Consider the following 23,034-nt stretch of genomic DNA (forward strand, 5'->3'; position numbering starts at 1 on the left):
CGATTGTTGCTGGGGTTTTAGTCTGTATTGTTAGGAGGAACTTTGAGGGAACGAAAATAGAAACGGCCTCGACGGATTTGTAACCTTAAGCCACAAAAGCCGTCTTAATATGCCGCATGCTTTTTCAACATTTGTGTCCATACGTGCAGTCGGCAAGATCAGACGAACTATTTTGCAAAGAAAGAATTTTACAGTCTGTGGCGTCGTATATAGACTTCAGTGCATATAATCAATGGACTGCTTTCAGTCTGAACTCAGACTCAAAACAAACGCCAAAAATAATGTTGTTATGGTATACAGAATTTAAAAATATCTTAGGCTTATTAAACTAGCATAATAACAAATTTGAAATATCAAATTGGACTTATGTAGTTATAAAAAAATATCGATGTGTTTCCAAGTCAATGTATAAATGCATAACGTGCAATCGGTCGAGTGACTTGCCCGCAGACATACTAGAGTTTGTGCGGACGGTTTTACACGGACGAGTTTTGCCGTGTTTGTTCAGAACTACGGTTGTGACATTTTAAGATGTTCCCGAAAACGATGTACGTCAATAATTGCGATTTGGGCCGTGACAAACTCAACTACTGACAAGAAGGGTTGTTCGGTTCTTTGAAATCAGAAATAGCTTTACGAGATATGCATACAGGCCTATTATATTAAAGTAATATCAGAAAAAAAAACTATTCGATCGGATGTCATTAAAACGACGTTAAGAAAGCATAAAACAAAATGTCCTTAATATAACAGATGCATTAGCAATGTCCTTCAACCAATGCAGTTTTTTTCCGAACGAATTTTCAATACTTGAGTATGATTTCTTTTTCGGTTTGGGGGCTTCTAGATATAGAATGCTCTGATAAAAGGCTTTTAATTTGGCTTGCTGTAGCTCTCGAATGCACAAAAGGAACGTCCGGGTTATTGTGAGGCTGTATCAAATAATTCGAAATAATTGAACGTGGCGGATCTTATCCTCTTATCCTCTTTTGTATTGCTGTAAATATACAAATTGAAAAAAACCCCACATGCATTATATAATTTTATTTTCATCGCAAACGGACGTCGTCATTAATACAGATCGTTCTTGTTAATACTCCGATTTGATAATGGACATTAGCGAGACATAATGACGATGTTATCTTGCATACATCGCTGTCTAATGACCATACATGATAAATAACTGACTTGACAGAACAGCCTGACTTGACAGAACAGCATCCCGTTGGCGAATAGGCTATAACCAACCCAAACCCCCCAAAAAGGGCCTTTGAAAAAATGCAAAATTAATATTTAATACATGCGTCTTCATTTCAAAGGAATAGCGCCGTGGTCCAATGGCACGGTGTTTAACTCACGTGTCGTGGTACGTGGGTTCGAACCCGGACGGGGAACATGGTGCTTGTGTTCTTGGGCAAGACACTTTGCTACAATTACCTCTCTCTATCCGGGAGTATAAATGGGTACCTGTGAAGGTAGAGACCAGAATGCGCTGATCTGAAGCTGCTGCCAAAAGGCCTGCTGAATAGGGGTATAATGTGAAGCGCTTTGGATACCTTTGGTATATAGTGTACACACCAAATTATTATACTAATGAAATTAAAAAAGCCTTTTCACAAATAAATTGGTTTTAGTCACAGTATATAGAATTTGCCGTATACATAACTTATTTACCATAGTCACATGGTTATGTCATCGCGTAAAATGTTTTCATGTGCGGGCGCAATAGTTTACGGTGATCGATCCGCGTGCGCCTGTTTCTTATTACATGTACTTATAGGTAGCTAGGTCTGTGCGCAAACTCGTTTGGTATTCGGCTGAAGTGCGCATTTACAGTGACCCCAATCCTGACGACAATGAATATTCATATCAAGCAGGCCTCGTAGACAGTGTTTTAAGAATAGCATGATGTGGTTTACTTGAGATATATAAACTGCTAGCTGTGACTTGAAACCAAATGATTTTGCATAGATCGATACCTATCTCGACGATCTCCGCTGGCAAGACCGGCGGCCTGCCGTGTAAGCCGTGACGTTCTGAACTCAGAGATCAAACTCACTGGTGAACCCGGAGCAAAAAGCATGGCAGAGCCTCTGCTGATCCTCCGCATTATCAAGACACTCGTTGGGCTGCTTGGCCTGATTGGCAACACCGTCGTGGCTACGGTTATTTACAAAGTGGAGTTCATGCACACCCTGACCAATGCTTTCATCTGCAACCAGGCTGTGGTAGATTTCCTGGGCTCGCTCTTCCTGATACTGAGCAGCAACATTGCGGCTCCCGACCCCCTACCGGACACCCTGGGTTATCACGTAGCCTGTCACATCTGGCTATCTAATCTGCTCATGTGGGCTTGTTTCACCTCCTCCTCCGTCAACCTGCTCTCGCTGACATGCGAGCGCTACGTGGCCATAGTCTACCCTTTCCGATACGCTCGTCTCTATACCAATAAAACTGTAGTTCTGATGCTGGTCATCATCTGGCTATCGGGACTGATTCTGGACGGCGCCTACACGGCAGCAGTCAACACCTTCGAAGACGGCAAATGTTTCTACTCCTCCGCGATCAGCTCTCGAGCCCTGGGCATCGTCTTCATCATGTTCAAGTTCTTCATCCCAGCGATCTTTATGGTGTTCGTCTACTCCCACATGACGGTGGAGCTGAAACGAAGCGCCACTCGCATCGGCAACATCGCCCCGACCGTATCAGCTACCGTCCATTCTGGAGCGAGCACGGCGGCCTCGAGCGTCGAGGCCCCAGAGCAGTCCCTGCTGCGAGCCCGCCGTAACGTCTTCAAGACCCTCGTGATGGTATTCGCTACTTTCCTGGTGTGCTGGACCCCGAACCAGGTCATCTTTTTCATGTTCAACTTCGGCTGGAGTCTGGACTTCTCCGGGGCCATTTACATCATTTCCGTCTCTCTGGTGGCCATCAATTCTTGCGTCAATCCTTTCATCTATGCCTTCAAGTACAAGCAGTTCCGACGTGGGTTCCAGTCCCTGATTGGGCGGGGAGGCCAGGCTGAGGGGGACTCGCTCCAGACCTCCGAGGCAGCCACTCGCCAGTGGAATCCTAGAAACGGAGCTTCCTGAGCTTTCCTGTGCGGGACCTTTTGCGAGTTTCAGACCAACAGGGAATTCGGGGATGGGTGTTCTCATCAAGAACCATAGGCTCAATCCTCGATCCGGTCATGTATTAGAATTTCGGCTCAAATCTGTATGAGCACCATTCAAATTCTATCAAGCACAAATGTTACCAACGGTCGAAGTCATCAGATGGGGCAGAAACCGAAACTCTGAAGACACTTAGGCCTATGTGAGCCCGAATTGCTTAAATTTTAAAGTCCTGTTATATAGGACTAGCTGACCCATTATTAGTTGTATTTTACCGTGCATTATCTACCAAACCTGATTTTTGGCACAGTGCTATATTGGACAAAATGTCTGACAATGCACCAATCAATCTTCTTGCACAAGATAAACAAATGCTTATAACGGCCTGTATTGTGTTGGTCATTCAAGGACCAGGAGGGGGACCAGTGCCATTTCCCTCAAGGCTTCTCACAAATCTCGCACTACTTATAGGTTTCAATGCAAGTTACTATATATAACTTGCTTTCGTTGTAATTTTCAGAAAAATTAATGGATTTGGCAATTGGGTGTTGTACTTTATAGCAAATATATTGTTGCACTGACCTGTTTAATGTTTTGTGTTCATAATGTTGGAAAAACCAAGAAAAACATGCTGTTCCTGTTGTCTGTTTCCTGGCCCTACTTTACGAAACGGAGCAATTTGTAGACGTCAGTGAATTGTCAGGTCAGGCAACCAGACTATAGCTGGCTTGCACCCATTCACAGATGTGTAACCGATTGCAAACAAAATATGGACTAACTAACTTTGGTAAATTGGGGGCAGTATTCGCAAAACGTCAGGTTTTTTAAAAAGGGCATGGTCGACCGACCATAGTTGGTAATTGATACAAAAATTCCACTTTTCTTGAATATGACAGCACACCAGGTGCCATGATTTCACAGGATGCTTGAGACTGTCATTCACTTACAGTCAAGTATAAAGTATTTCATAATAATTTGATGCTTTTGATGTTTGTAAAACAATGTTGTATATTACATTTAATTTCACTTTTTTTGCACCACAAACATGAAGGAATTTCACACTGTGAGAATGGGCGTAAAATGTATACATACGTGTTGGAAGAGCGCAGTCATTTCCTTCATTAACTTATTCACACATGAAAAGTTATTTAATTCAGTACACAAATTAATTAAAAACAAAATGAACACCCGCACTTTTCGCACATTTTGTTATTATCCATGAAAAAAATATCCCATTAAACCTACACAAGAATAAAAAATAAAGTTGGATAAAAGTTAGTATACGATCCGGGCATTAATCATCACGAAAAAAAATTATATAAATATCGTCATTTCTATGTAGTAAAAAAGTTTGACAGCCGTGGATTAACGATTGACAGCAGCTTGTTAAATGTACCATAGCTTCAACTTGTCTAGACGTCGGATTGGGTAAGTGATGATGCCAGCAAACGTTTGCCGAATAGTGATGTTCTCTTATAGTCTAGGGTCTATATAAATGTGTTGCCATCGCAACTGTTAATGATATTTTTGAGTGAGACGTTTTTCCAGTGTGGCACCTGTTTATCAAATCACTTAAACTGCCACCTAAGTGTCTGTACGTAATTTGTTGTTTTCAAGCGTGAATTTTACGCTTCTGTCGTTTTTAATGGTGGGGGATTGTTTTTGTAAGCAGTTCAAAACTCCATTTACTCGAAGCGAAATTTTAAATACATGTACAATTGTATTGCACGGGGAATCAATTTTAAAACCAAAATTGGTAAAATTAGAAATCATCATTTTTGATTTTTTTGGGCATAAAATGAAGGAAATTTTCTGAGACTTGGATTTATTAAGGTTATTTTGAAACTTTCTCATGTTGTCCGTTGGAATGGAATAAAGAATTTAATTATCGCTAAAAAATAGATTTTTCTTCAAAATACTTTTATATCTTTAACTTTTAAGGGTTAAAAAGAAACTTTCTGAACTAATCCTATTCATGTTGAAATTATCATTAAAAAAAACAATATTGAAGATGCAACAAAAGACAAGTCACAAAAGCTATTTTTCAACCAACAGAAATGACAAAAGGAAACAAACTAGATATCTACTAGATACTTTTATAACTTACGTGTCAGAAAAATAGAGTTATCAATAAAGTGACTTTGAATATCATTTTTGACCACCGATTTCATGGTACAGAAAGCAAAGATGGTGATCTTCCAGCATTGTTGTTGGGCAGGTCAGTGGCGTATATGTAACTTGATGTGTTTTGAATTATTATTCGTTAAATAAAATGAGGCACCTTGAAGCGTCAAATTTGAGTTATTTTGTTAGAGCTGTAATCAATGTGAAGTCATCGTAAAATATGCTGCCAACACCATGACATGTTTATATTTGTTTTCTGTTTGAATAAGTGACGTAGCTACAACGACCAGGGGATTGATTGAACCATAATTGCGCAAGCACTGCAAATTGCTGTCCTCGCCGTACCCCCAGCGTCACATCTCGATTAGTCCATTTCGACGCGGTGGGGCTCCCGGACATGTTGGTAATTGTTGCCGGAGAAAACCCAAAACGCCATGGGAGAAAAATCTGCCAGTTTCCAACCTCTTGTCCCGCTTTGTTTGAGTGGCAGGGTCGGATCCAGGAATTTTCACCGGGGGGGGGGGGGTTTCATCAGCCAAAAATTATGAAAATGTACACAGGTTTTTTTTCTCCGGACACTTGGCCGCCGTAAAATCAAAAACTGGGGGAGGGTGGGGGGGGGGGGGGGGGGGCTGGTACCATATTTCAATAGGGGGCGCTGTTCAAATTCGATGATTATCAACACTAGATTACAGAATGGTGTACCGTATTTTGAACAGGCAAACATTATACCAGTATAACTTTTTTGGGTGTCACAGCGGGGGGGGGGGGGGGGGGGGGGTCGACTTATTTGTTTAGAGTTTGTATGGAAAAAAATTTTGACAGGGCTGGGGGGGGGGTCCGGACCTGGCCCGGACTTACATGGGCTTCCAATTCTGAGCATTTTGGATGCAACTGGGCTCGAAAAGGGCGCTATTTTCATTTTGCTGTGTTGTGGAGGGATTTTTTCAAGATTTTTTTCCGCTTTGGGAAAAATAGGGGTCGTCTTCTTTGGGTGAGAATATCTCGAAAATTCAATGCTTAACCTACCATAAAATGAACAAAAAAATTAGATGACATGTTGATCATCATTTTTCTGTGCAGCTTAAATACCTGTGAGAGTTCTGAGTATTTTTAAAAGAATTTTGAAGTATGGGCAGTTAGCACTAGTGATTATGGGAATTTTAATACAGGGTTACACCCTTAAAATCGTCGTGTCACAGACAGAAATCAGGGCGACCTCTTTTGTTCACGCACACGCAATAATCACCTGGCTGCCGAACGACTTCAACAGTATTTTTTCCCCACACATTTTGTTGTAGACGGTATTGAAACCTCTTGCCCATACAACCCAGCACGTTGCGTTAAATGTCAGTAAAGCGTTAGATCCCCCCCCCCCCCGAGACCTCAACGAGACGTGGCAAAAGGGTTTTATTGTACTTTCTGGCGCTGGGAGCACTGTAGCCTTTCTCAGCTCATTGGCGCTTCGGGCGCTGCAGCATTTCTGAGCTCTTTAAACTCTTCCACTTTGCGTTTTGAGCAAAAAGGCACAAAGTAAACACGTTTAACCTAAGAAATGGGAATTGGGACAAAAAGAAACTTAATGAAAAAAAATGCTGTAAACTTCTTACTGACTGGATTAACTTAGTTTCGATCCTATCAGTGGGATAATCTCTAAACAAAATGCATCCGAGAAAACTCCTGTAATAATCAAAACGACTTGTTTATATGTTTTGCATGAGACTGATGAAATCGAGTGGTGGCAGTTTACCGGTCCCAAAAAGCTGTACCTACAGGGGCGCTTTTTCAAACCGAGTGTAAATCTTGTGTGGTCTAAGTTTCAGATAGCGTCTTTCCCATAAACACCAATTTTAGGAACAAAGTAAGAGCTTATGGTGTACTCGTATATGCTTTTGATAAGAATCGAAGTGGAATTATGTCCTCAAGCTAAAAGACAGATGAATAGGTATTGGTCTTCATTAAAAACTTCGCCAAGGAATTTAGTGAGATGTTAGAATTACAGAATAGGACTGCATGCATATGCCTACTGCAATGACAAAGGAAATTAGATATCCTTGTCGCATTGCTTAGCAGGGACAAACCTACAAAACAAGACTCGAAAAAAAGAGGCGAGGCGAAAATGGACTCTATTTTTCATTACGCTTTGTCCGTGAGATGTAATAACTTTGTCAGCTTGGCTAATTTGATAAGCTGGAGATTTCTCGCCCCCACGTTAATATGTAATATTGCTGTGAGGACAATGTGCTGCGAGCACTAGAAGTAATTTCTCACGTCCGCTAATGAAGATAAAACTGATGGCATAGTTTGTATTTTTACTGTTTTGTCCCATTGTGTTTCTCATACACTTCTAAAAAAGCACGCTGCCTTTATGAGTTGATAATCGGGTTTTTTTTAATGACCTTCTTCATCGTACACAAACAAGATGTCCTCTATCCGCCGGTGTCATCAGTGACGTACTTTTTGCAGATTTCGGTACCTCCGTTGCCCACTCTTTTTTTTTTTTTTAGATTTAACGTTTCATTTCAGTCTTACACTCCCATCTAAATGTCCAAGGCCGCGTAAGTCTTGACTTCTTTGTAGTTATAGGCACGTAGGGACATCTGTAATGTCCAGTCACGTGCCTACGAAAATCCTGCTCAAATTGAAGATAAGATTGGCACCAAATACCCTGTGAACTTATTCCGCCTGAAATTGTATTATTTGAAAGAAAACAATTATTGAAGGTTGTTAACAAAAATGTGCCCGCGTGCACAGTTTTTTAGCAAATGGAATCCAGTTGCGAGACCCAAGGAACGTTTTCTCTGGTTTCTCAAAAATGTATATAATTTCCAATGAGCTGAAATGTCAACAAGTTAGTTCTTATGCACCCTTCTTAAGATTTTTAGCAATTTTGTTGCTTCAAACGAAAGAATGAACGAAAGCGATGTTTTTATATATTATACCTTTAGTGTTGAATTTATATAACTATAACGTTTGTTTGTCCTACGTGGCCAAATTGTTTAGCTAATCAATGTTTCCCATGTCTTCCAACACTGCTTTATCGGCGACCACCCTTAGAAAAAAAATAGAAACGAGTACCCTCCTTAATAGGCCAAAAAAAAAGTCTCCGAGTAGTATGAGATGGGAGGGTACCAGACTTTACCCCCCCATTATCCCCCTTCTCCAATAATCTCTGACCCCTGGCCCCACCCTCTGCCCCACCCACCCCCTCCCAATGATCTCCCTCCCAATATCTCAGTCTCAGCCCCACGCCAAAACCGGGGACTAATATCTCTCGTCTTGAAGATCTGTCTCTCCAGGTACCAGATCAAAATCCTCACTCTCCCCCGCCCACTTATAAACAGCGCCCTCTAAAACTTTTTCTTTTGTAAATATTAACCAACACCCTCCATAATATTAAAAAGAGTCAGACGTTCAAAATATAATTAGACAAAACAGAAATCATATCTACATTAAATTTATTAAACAAAAATTACGCTATTCCGAAACACTTGGAGCAGGGTTATTTACATTAAAACCTCTATACACACTGATAATTAAAAGCAGACAATATGATCAAATGTCTTTCAAAGTCTCTCAACCAGCAGTACAGTCAATAGATACGCCAGTAGATCATGGCAGTTGCACAGCATGTAAACATAAATTTTGACGATGCACGATGCTATAGTCCTATGTTGGCGTGTCTGTATAAACGCTTATTGACGAGGCGGTGGCTATTCTTTGGGAACCACTTGATTGTTTTAGCTTGACGACAATGGCATCACTACATCAATATTGTGTAGGGTTGACAACAGACGATTACTTGTCAACTTGTGATGTCAGTATTTGGTGATTGCTGATGGCCAGATGACTTTTGTTGACAAGTTAAAGTTCTCTTTGTGACTTGGCGTCTCTATATACCAGGCTGTCAGTAGATATTGGTCCTGTGTCGGCGTGTCCGTATATCAGACTGTATACCATGGATAAACGCTCAGTCATGGAGATGGTTGATATACTGGCTCCCGCGGGGCGCAAGTTATCCTGACGTCACTGCTCTGTGTAAGGTTGACTGATGTTTTTGAATAAGCACGCTCCTGGTCCTGTGTTGGCGTGTCCGTATACCAGACTGTAAAACATGGATAAACGCTCAGTCACAGAGACGGTTGCTATACTAGCTCCCGCAGGGCGCGAGTTGATTGTTTTTCCTGACGTCACTGCTTAGTGTGGGGTTGACTGATGTATTTGATGAATGCTGGTGGCCAGACTCACTTTTGTTGACATGGTTCCATGAGAAAGTCAGATGCCTTTGTTCATCAGGTACAGATCAACGAAGCGTAATAAATTGAAAATTTGTGCTCTTTTGTTACACTCGTGGGAATCTTTAGATACATATTGTCTGCTGGAATCAGTCAATATGGACTGTATATAGTCTCTTTACACTTGTGCATAAAGCGGTAAATTAAAAAATGGTTTGGTATGGCATAAGGCAATGAACAGATATGGATATATAAGCATCGATGCGGCAAATTAAAAAAGTTTGAATTGGGTATACCGCACAGATTGGACTTTTATGCCAAAAATAAGCGGTTTCTTTTTTTAGCGACCGTCACCCAACTGATCAAATCATACAAAATTAAATTTACAAAATATAAGAATTCAACGAGTTTATGCCAACACAAATAATTATACCGTAGTTTGCTGCCAAATATAAGCGACATGTGGGTCTAGTAACATTATCCTAATTTCATTTCTAAGATTGTAGATTGTTTTGAATGGAACTCCTAATTGGTCAAACAAAGGGTAATTTTTTAATAAATTTGCTACAAGACGTATTTTGTTGGCATAAGCTCTGTGAATGCCTACATTTTGTTTAAGCCACTCTTCCCAAGATGTTATTGGTTTTTCTCGACTATGAAGGCAATGAACAGCATCAAGCAACTTTCCATACTTGATGTAAATACCGATTATAGAAGCCTGACGCTGACCAATACCCTCATAGCCAGAAACTAGATGCGGAACAGATTCCCCTAAGGTTTTTATAGTGTCTAAGTTTCTATACAAAGGGAAACTGTTCGGTTGAGAAGAGTGCTGTACCTTACTCAGCAGATGCCTGTGTAGGTCATCGCCGGTTAGCTTAGATTTTGCTTTACATGTAGTTTGACCCAAAAGAGACTTTATATTTCCTCTCGGTTTTATCGGTATGATTTGATCAGTTGGGCCATTTAGTTTCAAATCACCAAGAAATGTCAGCATTTCTTGGTGATATTTTACATGTGACTCTATAATTTGTAAGTCCTCTCGACTCCAGTTATAACAATCTTCCATTGGTACATCATTATTTTCCATGGTCGCTAAAAAAAGAAAACGCTTACCTTGTAGAATTGGTGTAAGAAGCTAAAACCCAAAAACACGTCTGTTCTGACAGCGGTCGGTTCATATAGTGAAGCGAAAAAATGGGCGGCGTCTGATATGAACTAGTTTTTGGAAACAACAACAAAAGCGTGACAGATTGAAATTTTGCAGTCCTGCATGGTAGGCAGTTTATTGACTTTGCTCTTGGAAACAACAATAGCGTGACTGATTGAAAGTCACTGCATGGTAGGTGGTTTATTGACTTTGCTTTTGGAACCAACAATAGCGGGACTGATTGAAACCTGACCCAAACAAGTTTTGAAAACAACATAGCGTGACAGACTAAAACCTGGCCCAAACAAGTTTTGAAAACAACAAAGCGTGACAAATTGAATTTTTTTTGTGCGGGCTGCACTTTGCTCTGTGTCATGTATGGAGCGCTGATGGTATGGAAAGTATAAAATGAGCAGAAAGGTATGGAGCGCCAATCATACATTAAAAAAAAAACCTTTATTTAAAACAATTAATCATTTATAATAAATGAATCTTTTTCAGAGTGAAAACGTCGAGCTATCTGATAAAACAGATCAGTGCGATCACCATATAATCATCGAGAATGGTTTTTTAGTTTGTGAAACGTGCGGTGAAATAGTCTCGCGTTACTTTGATTTTTCGGCAGAAAATGCGCAAGAAGATCGTATCAATTGGTCAATTTTAAAAAGAAACAAAAGAAAAACTGTGGAGAAACTTATTTTGTCGGTGTGTCCAGAGCAAGACTTAGAAGATGTCCAAGAAACAATCAATAAATATAACGAGCTCGTTAATTACAAAACATTGAGGGGAAACGGTTGCGTCAAACGCTCGTTAATAGCGGCGTGTTTTTATTATGTAGCTGGATTAGACAAAGAACGAGTTAGAGATTTATTTAAAGTGACTCAAAATCAATTTAATAAGGCACTAAAAAGATACGATGACCACTACAATAAAGGCGGGGCCGAGGGCGTAGCCCTAAGAGGTGAAATAGAGGTATAACTCGGTGGTTCGCTTTCATAATGTTTATTTACCGAGAATTTGAACTTGTAAGTTTTTCGATAAGAGATTTTTTTTCTTTTGCCAGCCGTTCGTCTACCCGTTTTTTAACTTCTTTTTCAAAGTCTGTATCGTTTTTAATCTTTTGAAGCTTTGTGCTGGTCTTTGTTCTAATTTTTTGCTTAAGCTCGTTAAATTTTGCGAGCTCTCTCGTAATCAGTAAGAACTCTTCGTGCGATATATCTCCGTCGTTGATGGCTTGAGACACGTATTCTTCAATCGTGTTAAGTTTGGAGTCTGCTAATATTTTAATCTGGTCGTGCTTTTTCAGCTTGGCGGATAATCGCCTAGACGCGATTCTAAGCAGAATATCTACACCAAAAGCGCCTATAAACGTTCCTTCTAGCACCAATCCAACGGGGGCTGATATAACACCCAAGAGAGCGGGAATACTGACAGCCCCCGCTACAGCCCCCAATCCTTCTAATCCTATCTCTACGTAATTAATAGTGTCGATCACTCTCTTTATTTTTTTATAAGTGCGCTCTCGGTGGTCTCTCTCTTTCAAGATTAAAGATCGAATCTCTTCAATCTTTTTAGTCTGTACACTTTTGTTTCTTCGTTACTATTTAATCGGAGTACATCTCCAGAAATATCGGGGTATAACGCCTTACCATCTACACTCATGTTTTTAATATAAAAAGATTTTAAAATTAAAAGATCTCCAACTCGATAATGATACCCTCACCCTTGTTGTTGAATACCTGTCCTTTTTCACCGCTGATAGAAAATGTCAGTTTGTCGATTATACCGTTTTTAAGATTTTTGAATCCCTCGGCTCTATCAATATCGGGTTTGCGCGTAGCCACGGGTACGATTTTTAAGATGTCAGAAGGACGACCATTAAAAAAGTTTTCACTCGTACTTAATTGCGGGCAGCGAATAAACAAAAATTTAAACGGATTAACGTCGTAAGACCCCGTATACACCACTTTGGGTACCAGTCTTCCTTTGGGTAAATTGAGTAATCGAGATACTTCTCTGTTCAAGCGCAATTTGAGATTTACGTCGGTTATCACCAACGTCACCTTTTTAGATTCTCTAAATATTCGAAAACTTACCCCGGGTATAGAATTTAAAATGAAATCGAACCAATCGACGTCGTACCACCCCGGTGCTATGATGACCGAACCGGTGACTCCGAGTGGCAACGGCGCTAAATGACTCGGAGGAATAAAATCTAAATCCTCACCCGTCACGATAAGACTTCCCCTGATAATTACCCCTGCTTCCCTACTATCTCTCAACTCGCTCAACTCGCTCGCACCCATTTCTCCTTCAATAAACTTTGAAGCCAATTCCTCACCTTCAAAGATTTTTCTTTCTCTAACATATAATAATCTTACTAAAGATTGAAGCGTATTAAGTTCTAATTCAGTTTTTGGTATTTCTGAAGACATGGCGGCTAAAATCAACCCTCGCCGTTCAGCTATAATAGCTCTTTTTCTTTTGTTTGATTCTAAAACGGATTCTAGTCTATCGTCTTCGTACGCTTTTATAAGATCGTTTATAGTTTTTTGTAAAACATTTTCATCGTTAATTAAAAAGTGGTATGGTATATCGGGTAACAATCGCTCTATAAAATCTCTATCCGGCGTTCTTATGTGTACATCTGAAAGAAACTCCGCGGGTATGGGGGGAGGTTTATCTGTGGTAAACGCGGGTCTCCCATCTATTTGCGTAAACCAATCAATCTCCGTGGCGCTGGAAATATTAAAATATCCTGCGTTAAACAACACCCTTTTTACGCGTATAGATTTTTGACCGTTTAAATTATCTACGACGTCTTCTAATTTAAACGTCTGCTCATTTTGAAACAAGTGAAACGAATGCATTTATTTTAAAGTCTTTTTATATTAAAACTGAAACTAAAATAATGAGTGATTTTAAGTCGTTAAAAAAGCAGATACAATCGATAGCTGATCAGGTAACGAGACAAGTAAATCAAAATGTAGCTAAACGACAAGCTACCACCCCAGCGCATGTACTAGACAGTCCGTATCTCACTGGCGAACTCGAGATTACAGTCAACGCGTCTAACACGTTTTTAACCCCGTTTCCCGACTTAATCTCGGACTATAAAATATCTCGCCTCAATACCAACGATGCTGTACTTCGTTGGAAAATAGACCCCATGTCTTTTTATCAAAATCAGTTAAACTTTGCGATCTATTGCGCTACAACGGGCTGTGGTGTTGGAATCGATATTTTAAACTCGAACAACCGTTACGTTAAAGCCTTATTTAATTTTCATCTATACTTTACGGTGAGAAGGATATTAAACGACATGGCCGTAGCAATACCGGGAGAAGACTCGTTTGACGCTCTCAGCAACACCTATGATCGTGGAGCATTTACCAACATCTGTCGGACGTTTGCCATCGATCAAAATAAGTCTTTTAAACAGACGAGAGATCAAAAGACTTATGGCTTAGGTCGGCTTTTTCTTTGGAACGAAAAAACAAAATCATTTTTACTCTTGCCGTTAGACTATGATAAAAACACGACCACACTCGACGATTTTATCAACCCCACGGGTGATAAAAATTGGGGTTTAGACGATCAAAAAAAACACGATGCTTTTTTTAAGCATTGGAAGGGTTATCTCGAACAAGACGACATCGTCAAAATGGCTTGGTTAGATTTTATACCCGCCAAGAGTTCGTTTACCTCCGCGGGAATCATAAAGATCAACGAATCGATCAGATCTTACGTGTACGCTTTACTCGGTGCGCAGGCTCAAACAAAAACGAGCGTATTATCACCGGGCACCGGATTAGACGCTCAGAGACAATTTAACGTCATCGTTGAAGATATCATCAATGCAGTAGACGACATGGAAACGAGTATCGATCAATTTCAAGACTCTTTGCAGTATGCCAGAACGCCTTTAAATTTTGTTGTGAAACCGGGGTTGTATTTAATTCCATCGGATATGAACTTGAGGGTTGGAACGCACGACGGTTATAACAACAATCTTCAAATCGCTACCCAGAGTATGAAAACTGGTTTGGTGTTAGATTTAAACTCACAACCTCAACCGGACGACTCTTTTGATGACACCGATGACGTCGCGCCACCAACACCCCCAGAGCCTATGACGAACGATGTTGTATCACCAACACCAGCACCAACACCAGCACCAACACCAGCACCAACACCAGCACCTACACCCTCACCAACACCAGCACCTACAGTTTTAACCCAAGAACCCACGAAACTACAAACTCACCAAGACGAAAAATTATCGTTGACGGTAGGAGTATTAGCTATCGTTGGCATGGGTATTTTAGCCTACGAGGCAACGCGATAAGTCACACTCTAATCTCACAAAAAAAATAAGCCTTACCAACTTTGTGCTGGTAAGGCTTATTTTTTGTGTTTAAACTTGATTACAACTATTACTACCATCGTTTTTGCAGGTACGCAAACACCAAGGCTCCCACACCCAAAAACAAAGCCCACACGTGTTCGGCCAACCACGATACGGACTTACTCAGCGCGTTAAATATCCAACTGAGTACGCTGCCTATGATACCCGGCAGAGCACCCAACGCGCTCACTCCGAGTTTTTGAAGAGCAGATGCAAAATTAGCGAGTTGTTTTGAAATCCACTCTTTGATACCGCCTTTTGGTGTTGGTGTTGGTGTTGGTGCAGGTGTTGGCGATGGCGCGGGTGGGGCACCCGCACCTCTCACGCTAGCGACGATGCTACTCACTATCGTGCTGATGGCTAAACTCAAAGCGGCTAAAATACTCACTACGGTCACACCTTGTTCTCTAAACAGAGTTCTAATCTTTTCCGCCAGAGTCGTGTCGTCGCCTAATATTTTATTAATCGTTTCTTTGATTCTAGCGATCTGACTTTTGAGCCCTCGTTCGTTGGTTTTTGCAGCTTCTAATCTGGCGGATCTTTCAGCGTCTAAGTCGCTCAATTTATCGTTTAACTCTCGTCGTTCTTCTTCGCTGATCCTATGATCACCTAATTCATGTTCGGCATCAAATATCTCTTGGTCTAGTTCTGCGAGACGCGCTAAATTAAGTTCGAGGTTACCTCTCAACGTCTGAAGACTTTTGTCTAAACCCTGGAGTTCTCTGTAATTTAATCCTTCTGTTTGAGCGCCGGTGTCGCGTTGTAAATCGTCTATAATCTCGGTTACCTCATCGGTGGCTCTGGGTAGTTCTGTCAAGGGGATACTCTCGGGTTGTACTTTTTCGAGTTTATCTTTTAGTTTGGCAAGTAGTGTTGGTTTATAGTCAGCGATTTTGAGGGTGTCGCGAATAAATGCGGTACCATATTTACTTTGTAAGGTACTTAATTTGTAATATATTTTTTGACCACCTCGTCTATAAGATAATGGTTCTCGACCTTTATATGTTTTAACGTATAGATTTCTGTCTTTACCAATTTCAAAATCGTTGGGGTCGATAAACGCGGGGTCTATATTATTTTTTTTGTAAAATGAATCAACATCTTCTTTTATTAGTTCTATAGATAAACTGCTTATTGTACCCGTGCCGAGGACGCTTTCTGTCTCTACCGGTGGTGTAGTAGTATCAAAGTCGTCATCTACATTGGTCTCTGCTACATCATCATCATCGTCGTAATCATCTGTTCTTTCGTAGTCTGGATCATAAAATCCTCCCTCATCCATTTATTTAATAAACCTATTTAAATTATACCGTTTTCATTATACTGCCCGGTAGTATACCCTGGGTCACCAACCAATTTTGCGTGGCCAGAGCTCCACTTATAATACCCGTCAATTTACCCGCATCTTCTACGCTTAGTTTGCTTAAATCCGGCGCTTTCATTTTGAGTAGTTTATTTCCTACCATGGCGTATCCCATCGAAAGACCCGATATGACGGCTCCGTGATAAATCGTATTAGCTATTCCGTTGGTGTCAAAGTTACTCATCGTTTTTAATATAACAATTTTTAAATTGCTGGTTTATTCCATGTCTAGCGTTTTGGGGGCGCTGGGTGTAGTGGGTTGTGTGACTACCGGCACTGGCTGTACTACCGGCGCAGTTGCCTTACTTTTTAGTACCAGCAGCCCCACTCCTATTATGGACGCTATTGCACCCCACATCGCCCAAGAGTTGTAGTCTGGTGAGCTCGTAGCTTCGTCCGATGTTACGTCCATTTTTGCTAATTTTAATTTCATCTGTCTATTGTGCTCGGCTAAAGCTTTACCCTGCTGTATTCGTTTAGGATTTTTAGTCTTGGTCACTCTCGTTACCGACGGTGATGACGTTGTTTTTATCGGTTGAGGCGTCTCTGTCTCTGCTGGTTGAGCTGTGATCGCTGCTTTCTGATCTTCCATTTATTATATTAGGTTTATTAAATTTTAAATGTTTTGTTGTGATTATCGTAGCAACTAGGGGTGATATAAAAGTTCCGTACTTGTAACAAACGTCGCTCAACATACCAGCCATACTCGCGCTTATAATAGGATCGGAACTCAAGTCGTTGGTGAGTTCTTCTTCAGAATCTATAGTGACGTTATATCCTAAAACTTGTACGGGTGTAACCACAGCTAACACTCTCGAAAATAGACTTAAAGTGTATTTACCAACAGTTTGAACAATTTCATTTCCAAATTTAGTTTCGTACAGATGATACAGCTTTTCGAGTTCTTTACTGTCAAGAGCTTCGATATGTTTAACGGTGTATTCCTTTCCCAAGTACTTTCTAGAGTTTCCGGCTGCTACGACACCGCACAAACGATCTTTATGTTCTGCGTTGTGATCTTGTTCGTTCGTTAAAGTCAGTTTTAGGTCCTCCATTTAATTAGAAACGAATTTAATTTTGTTGTAGCTTTTGCAACTTTGTTACAAAGGCAAAGATATTCGTAGGTGTAAAACGATAGATTAAGCGATATGACGATAATAGCCAAAAACTGCAAATACTCAAATATTGCTATCATTTATTAACAACAAAATATAATTTTGTTGATGTTTGTTGATCAGCAAATTGTAATGCTTGTGTAGCTTGTTGAGTAGGTTGTTACTCACCTAGTTATTAATTGCTACTCACCTAGTTATTAATTGTTACTAACCTAGTTATTAATTGTTACTCACCTAGTTATTAATTGTTACTAACCTAGTTATTAATTGTTACTCACCTAGCTACTCAAGTAGCTCGTAACTAACTGGAGGTTCGGTGTATACGACCAATTTACTATATTTCACATCTCTCAAACGTCGTTTTATATAATCTCGTTCTTCAATGGGTACGACGTCATTTTCGTCTAACGCTTGATCAAACGATGTTTTATCTTTGCAGTAAAATAACGCCAACCAAGCCGTGTTTTCTCTATAATCTTTTAAAACGCTGTTGTACTTTTGGGTCAGTAACCAACAGCTGTGATTTATGTGTCTTCCGCTAAACGCCATCTTGCTTAGCGCGCACGTCTTTTTACGATATTTAATCTCTTGATCCGAAGAGCAATCGTCCACGATAAACAGCGTGGCAACACCTTCGAATATTTTACTGTAAAAATCGATCGCTTCGTTGAGCGTCATCTTGTACAAATCCGGATCGCAGAGGTATACCTCGGGATCTGCTTGAATCCACTTTCTTTCGATGTACGTTTTGTTTTTAAATATGGTAGGGCAAATGATGACTATCGCTTCAAATGTATTTTTATAGTCTGACTCTAACAGATCCAAAATCCATTTGGTTTTACCCGAATTTGTTTTGCCGACGATTAAAGCGCAATGCGGTTGTGTCATTTTAACTTAACAGAGATTTAAAATTCCCGTCTTCCAAGTTCAATTGAGCATCCATGACCAAAAATACGTACATCGTGAGGTCACCTTGACTTTCGGCTTCTCTGTTAAATTGAATGTTGATGCCTCCTCCGTCTCCGAGTTTCCTACCGGATCCGTGAGCGGAATTGTCGTCGTTACTTCTAAAATCGAGCCACAGACCGTACTTGTCTTTTAGGTAGTCTCCGAGGTCAAAACCCGTCAAATTTAAGTCTTTAGCTACTCCGCGCCCGCTTTCGGTATCGCTGTCTCCAAAGAACTTGCTAATTTCATTCCAGTGTTGATACTGAAACATGCCTTGACTGTAGAGTTGATTGGGTTTACCTTCTACGGTCACCGATGTTTTGGTTATTTTTGGATTGTAAAATCGCTGCGGATTTTTGACCGCGGGATCTTTAAACAAAAACAAAATACCCTTGAGACTCCTGATGGGTTGATTGACGCTGACGTTCCAAAGCGTGTCCGATTTGTTGACGGATCTAACTTCTAGCGAGTGGATTTTATCAAACAGATATTGCATTAACCCCTTGTGTTTATTCCTGATGGTGATAGCTAGGTCTCTGTTGGTCACCACTTCGTATTCGAGAGACAAGTCTGAGATAGAATACATCGCCGCCGTATCTGAACTGTTGACTACTTTTTCGTGATCGTTAAACTTTATCTCGTACGTCAGAGGTTGTTTTAAACCGCTGGGGTAAAAAGGGTGATGCGAAGTCAGTATGTCAATGTCTAGGGGAATACAATATCTGTTACCATAGGCATCCGCGATAGCCTGATCTTTACCGCTGTTGGCGCCCGCGTTAGCATCTCCAGCCCCAATTCTTAGTTTAGACACGTTTTCTTTTTCTATGCCCGAGTACGCCATGTTTCGAGTTGTCGAGCTGTTGATCCAATTGTCTTTAAAGTTGTGATACACGTCGGCGTGACGATAACTTACGATTTCGTGACCTTGAAGCCTGACGCTGATTTCGCTGACTAAATTTCTGGCTAAATTGCCAAAAATGGTTCTATTGTCGTCGCTTCCACCGTCGAGTTCTAAACTAAAAGCTAGTTTACAAGTGCCGGGTACGATCACGTCGTCTACGCCCAATTGAGGAAACTTAACTCTCAGCGTTTGCCCCGCCGATATACTACTGGGATTGTGGGTAATGACCACCTCTTTTCTCTCACCCTTGATAGATCTGGGTATTTTTAATAGCCTACTGGGATTGAGCTTTTTTCCATACGCATTCATTTTATTTATACAAGTTTTAAATTTAAAGGTATCTGTAAGCCAAGAAGCCCACCAATAGCGTTCCTCCCGCGATAAACGCCAGTTCTTTTTCTATTTGTTGGTCGCTAGGCTCGTAAAAATCTTCGAGTTTGGGTTCGCGGGGTAACTCGACGTTTTCTCCGGTCATTTCGTTGTAGTAACGCAACGCTTGGTCTACGTTGGAAAATGTTTCTTTAGAGGCATTTTGTTTTCTGATACGTTCGTTGAGAAAATCGAGTCGTTTTGTTCGTTCTCGTTGCCACTGATATTTGGCGGCCGAGAGTTGTTCTGTCGCTAAATCGTGTCTCTTACGCTCTTCGCTGCCATCATCCCTTAGACTTGAAAATAAAAAGTTTGAACCCGAAAAAGCTAAGGCGTTTATGATCGCACCTCCTATCATCATAGCAACAGCTGACGCCATCTATTTAATGTATAAAGCCTTTTAAAATTATTATTATAGTAAATGATGGATAAACTTCAAAAACTGTATTATAGCCCGAGCGGTTATTGGAGAGGTGAAAGCGCCGTCGACCATTTACACGATAAAACAAAAATCGATAAAAAGGTAATCAGGGATTGGCTTAAAAAACAAGCGATCTGGCAAATTTATCTGCCGGGTCCTGCATATGTACCCAGGCCTACGAGTACTTCGCGAGAGTTTGAAACACCAAACGACTTTCACCAAATGGATGTGCTATACCTACCCTGGGATAAAGTAAAACGCAAGACTTATAAATACGCTTTGACGGTTGTCGACGTTGCGAGTCGATACCACGAAGCAGAACCTTTGGTTTCTAAAACGGCGGATTCCACCAAAGATGCCATCGTCAAGATTTACGCGAGATCGCCTTTGAGTTACCCTAAAACGTTGAGAGTAGATGCCGGTACCGAATTTAAAGGTGCATTTAAAAAATGGATGGCTTCAAAAAACGTCGAGATTATCGTAGGTGAACCAGGAAACCACCGATCGCAGGGTATCGTAGAAAGATTTAACCGAACGCTAGCCGAGAGACTGTTTGGTCATCAGTACGCTCAAGAAATGTTAAATCCCGAGAGTAGAAACACGCAATGGGTCGAGCGATTACCCAGCGTGGTCAAGGCAATAAATGACGAAACGACGAGATTAATAGCTAAAGCACCGTCAGAGGCGGTTAAACTTGAACAGGTCCGGCAATCGCCGGCTAACCCCGTTAAAACAAAAGAGCAACAATTACCGCAAGATGCCATGGTTAGATATTTATATTACCCGGGCGAGCAAGAGGGTGGAACCTCGAAAAGAGCCACGGATCCCATTTGGAGCGTAGACATCTTCAACGTGGAAAAAAGAACGAGTCAATTTAAAATGATTAACGGTAAAAAAGTCACGACGGGTCCTACTCTTTATTACCTTCAAAACGGCCCAAAAAGGAGTTTTGTGAGACAAGAGCTTCAAGTCGTACCCGAGGACACGCAATTACCGCCGTAGTGACCAAAAGCCAGCGTGTTTATACCGTCCGGTAAAATGTACCTCTTTGTGTCCAACGGGCTCAACGATAGTTTATTTTGAGATACGGTGTAAAGGATGTGATTTTCCGACCTAATGTGAGTCATGGTTTCATAATGAGATTTCTTGTTTAAGATGCAGTCGTAATAGTGTCGGTGTTTTAATTTCTTAGAGGTGACCGATTTTGTGACACCCTTGGCTTTTTTCAGGTTGATGTCAGCGGTTAAAATGGAGTACATTTTAGGTCTTATACAAACAACTTCTTTGACTATTTTACCTCCAAACTCGTCTTTAAATTTACCGATCACTTTCTTATTGGTTGGATCGTACAAAGGATGATCCGTCGGATAATTCGAAAGGTCGTATTGTTGACCGTTTTGCTGCATATCTTTGTACACGTCGTCAGTGTGCACTACGAGTACCAAACTGTCCGTATCTGTGTACATCAACCTGATTTTCTCTTTGTACTTGTCTTTCAAATGGTTGTAATAAAAATCATACATCAGCGTCTTAGATAGATCCAAGATACTCACTCCGCAATAGATTGGTTTGTTTAACACGGTTTTAGTCTTGTACTTTTCGACAAATGACAATTTGCATTCTGAAAATGACGTCGTCGTTTTGTAGCTCGGTTTCTGTATAATTTTTTGGTATTTATCTCGATCGTCATCGTTATTGTCTCTGAGCAGGTAACCGTCAATCCGGTTTCTGACGTTTTCCATCGTCTTACCAAACACGCTGTTATTCATCAGTTTAAAAAAGTCTTTCTCAAAATCAGAGGTCGCTTTTGTTCGGAGTTGCGTGTTTTTGTCTATGTAAGATGCCATCCAAGGAGCTTGTTTAAATTGCAGCACTCGATGTACCTTTTTAAGTTTCAAGCCGAGTTTGAGATACAACTGCAACGTGACGTAGTGCAAAACATATTTTTGTTTAGGATTAAGGGTACACGTTAATTTTTGCACGTTGCTACTAGGTTCGGTATCCAATAACTCGTTTTGATAATCAGACATCCATTCTTTTGGTATGACGATATTTTCTGGCGCTAGGGGATAATCGTTGTGCAGGTCGTGGAGATTGTCCGGGTAATCGAGGTCTACTTCAAAGCAGTAACCGGTGTTTGACGTTTTCCTGAGAGATAATATCTTAGACTCGGTAAACGTTTTTGTAGACGCCCATTTAAAGTCTTTGTACGGCAGGTATTGACTCATGGCCCAGCCGTACAGATTGTTTGCATCGAGGTAGGTGATGTAACTCGACGGCTCGTTTGGATTATGGTCGGGTAGGTATTTGTTGTTGGCTTTGTGGTATCTCATACCACCCACGCTTGAGATACCACCTCTTTTTGCTTTTTCAAAAAATAAATGTTTGTCTACGTCTTGCAATAGTTCGAGTTTAATTTCCGAGTGTTTTAACAAGGCATCCCACGACAATCCTGGTGCTGTATAGTAATTAGCCGGATCTAACGCGTAGTTTGTAATGCACGTTTTCCTAAAGTTTTCAAATACGCATGCCAGTAATAACGTATCGGTAGTGACGTACAAATCGTGATATTCCCCCATGTTTTTAACTTTAAACTCGTTCCACGTCAGTTTAGCTCTGTCGTAGTCTTCTCGCGATATATTTTCGTCTTTTAGGCTGCTGTAAAATTGTTCGATGGGGGGTAGGCTGGTCTCTTGAAATCTATCAAACGAGTCCATGTATTCATACGGATAAACTCCTTTTTGTAACAACGAGTCGATGTTTTGACGATTAAAATGTTCTCTGAGTAGTTTAAACGACTCTCTTGGACAAGCTTTAGATAATCTATCCAACGAAGACGCCATAAAATTAAACGAGTCTATAAATCGCATATTTCCGATCGAAAACG

At 40.7% G+C, this 23,034-nt stretch overlaps 1 protein-coding gene and 1 long non-coding RNA gene across 2 annotated transcripts; one reads left to right on the forward strand and one right to left on the reverse strand.

Annotated features, from left to right (window-relative positions):
- The first annotated feature begins 1,794 nt into the window (after positions 1 to 1,794).
- Positions 1,795 to 3,796, forward strand: LOC119723376 (galanin receptor 2b-like). The gene has a single exon (XM_038193984.1). The coding sequence runs from the start codon at positions 2,082 to 2,084 to the stop codon at positions 3,090 to 3,092; it is 1,011 nt and encodes a 336-aa protein (XP_038049912.1). The 5' UTR covers positions 1,795 to 2,081; the 3' UTR covers positions 3,093 to 3,796.
- Positions 3,797 to 8,609: 4,813 nt separating this feature from the next.
- Positions 8,610 to 11,238, reverse strand: LOC119723377. Its single transcript, XR_005270542.1, has 2 exons — positions 10,589 to 11,238; positions 8,610 to 9,520 (listed from the first exon to the last, which is right to left on the reverse strand). It is a non-coding gene; the product is annotated as an uncharacterized LOC119723377 (long non-coding RNA).
- Between the last annotated feature and the right edge of the window lie 11,796 nt (positions 11,239 to 23,034).

Source organism: Patiria miniata, unplaced genomic scaffold, assembly GCF_015706575.1.
Source record: "Patiria miniata isolate m_02_andy unplaced genomic scaffold, ASM1570657v1 HiC_scaffold_17, whole genome shotgun sequence".
Classification (NCBI taxonomy): domain Eukaryota; kingdom Metazoa; phylum Echinodermata; class Asteroidea; order Valvatida; family Asterinidae; genus Patiria; species Patiria miniata.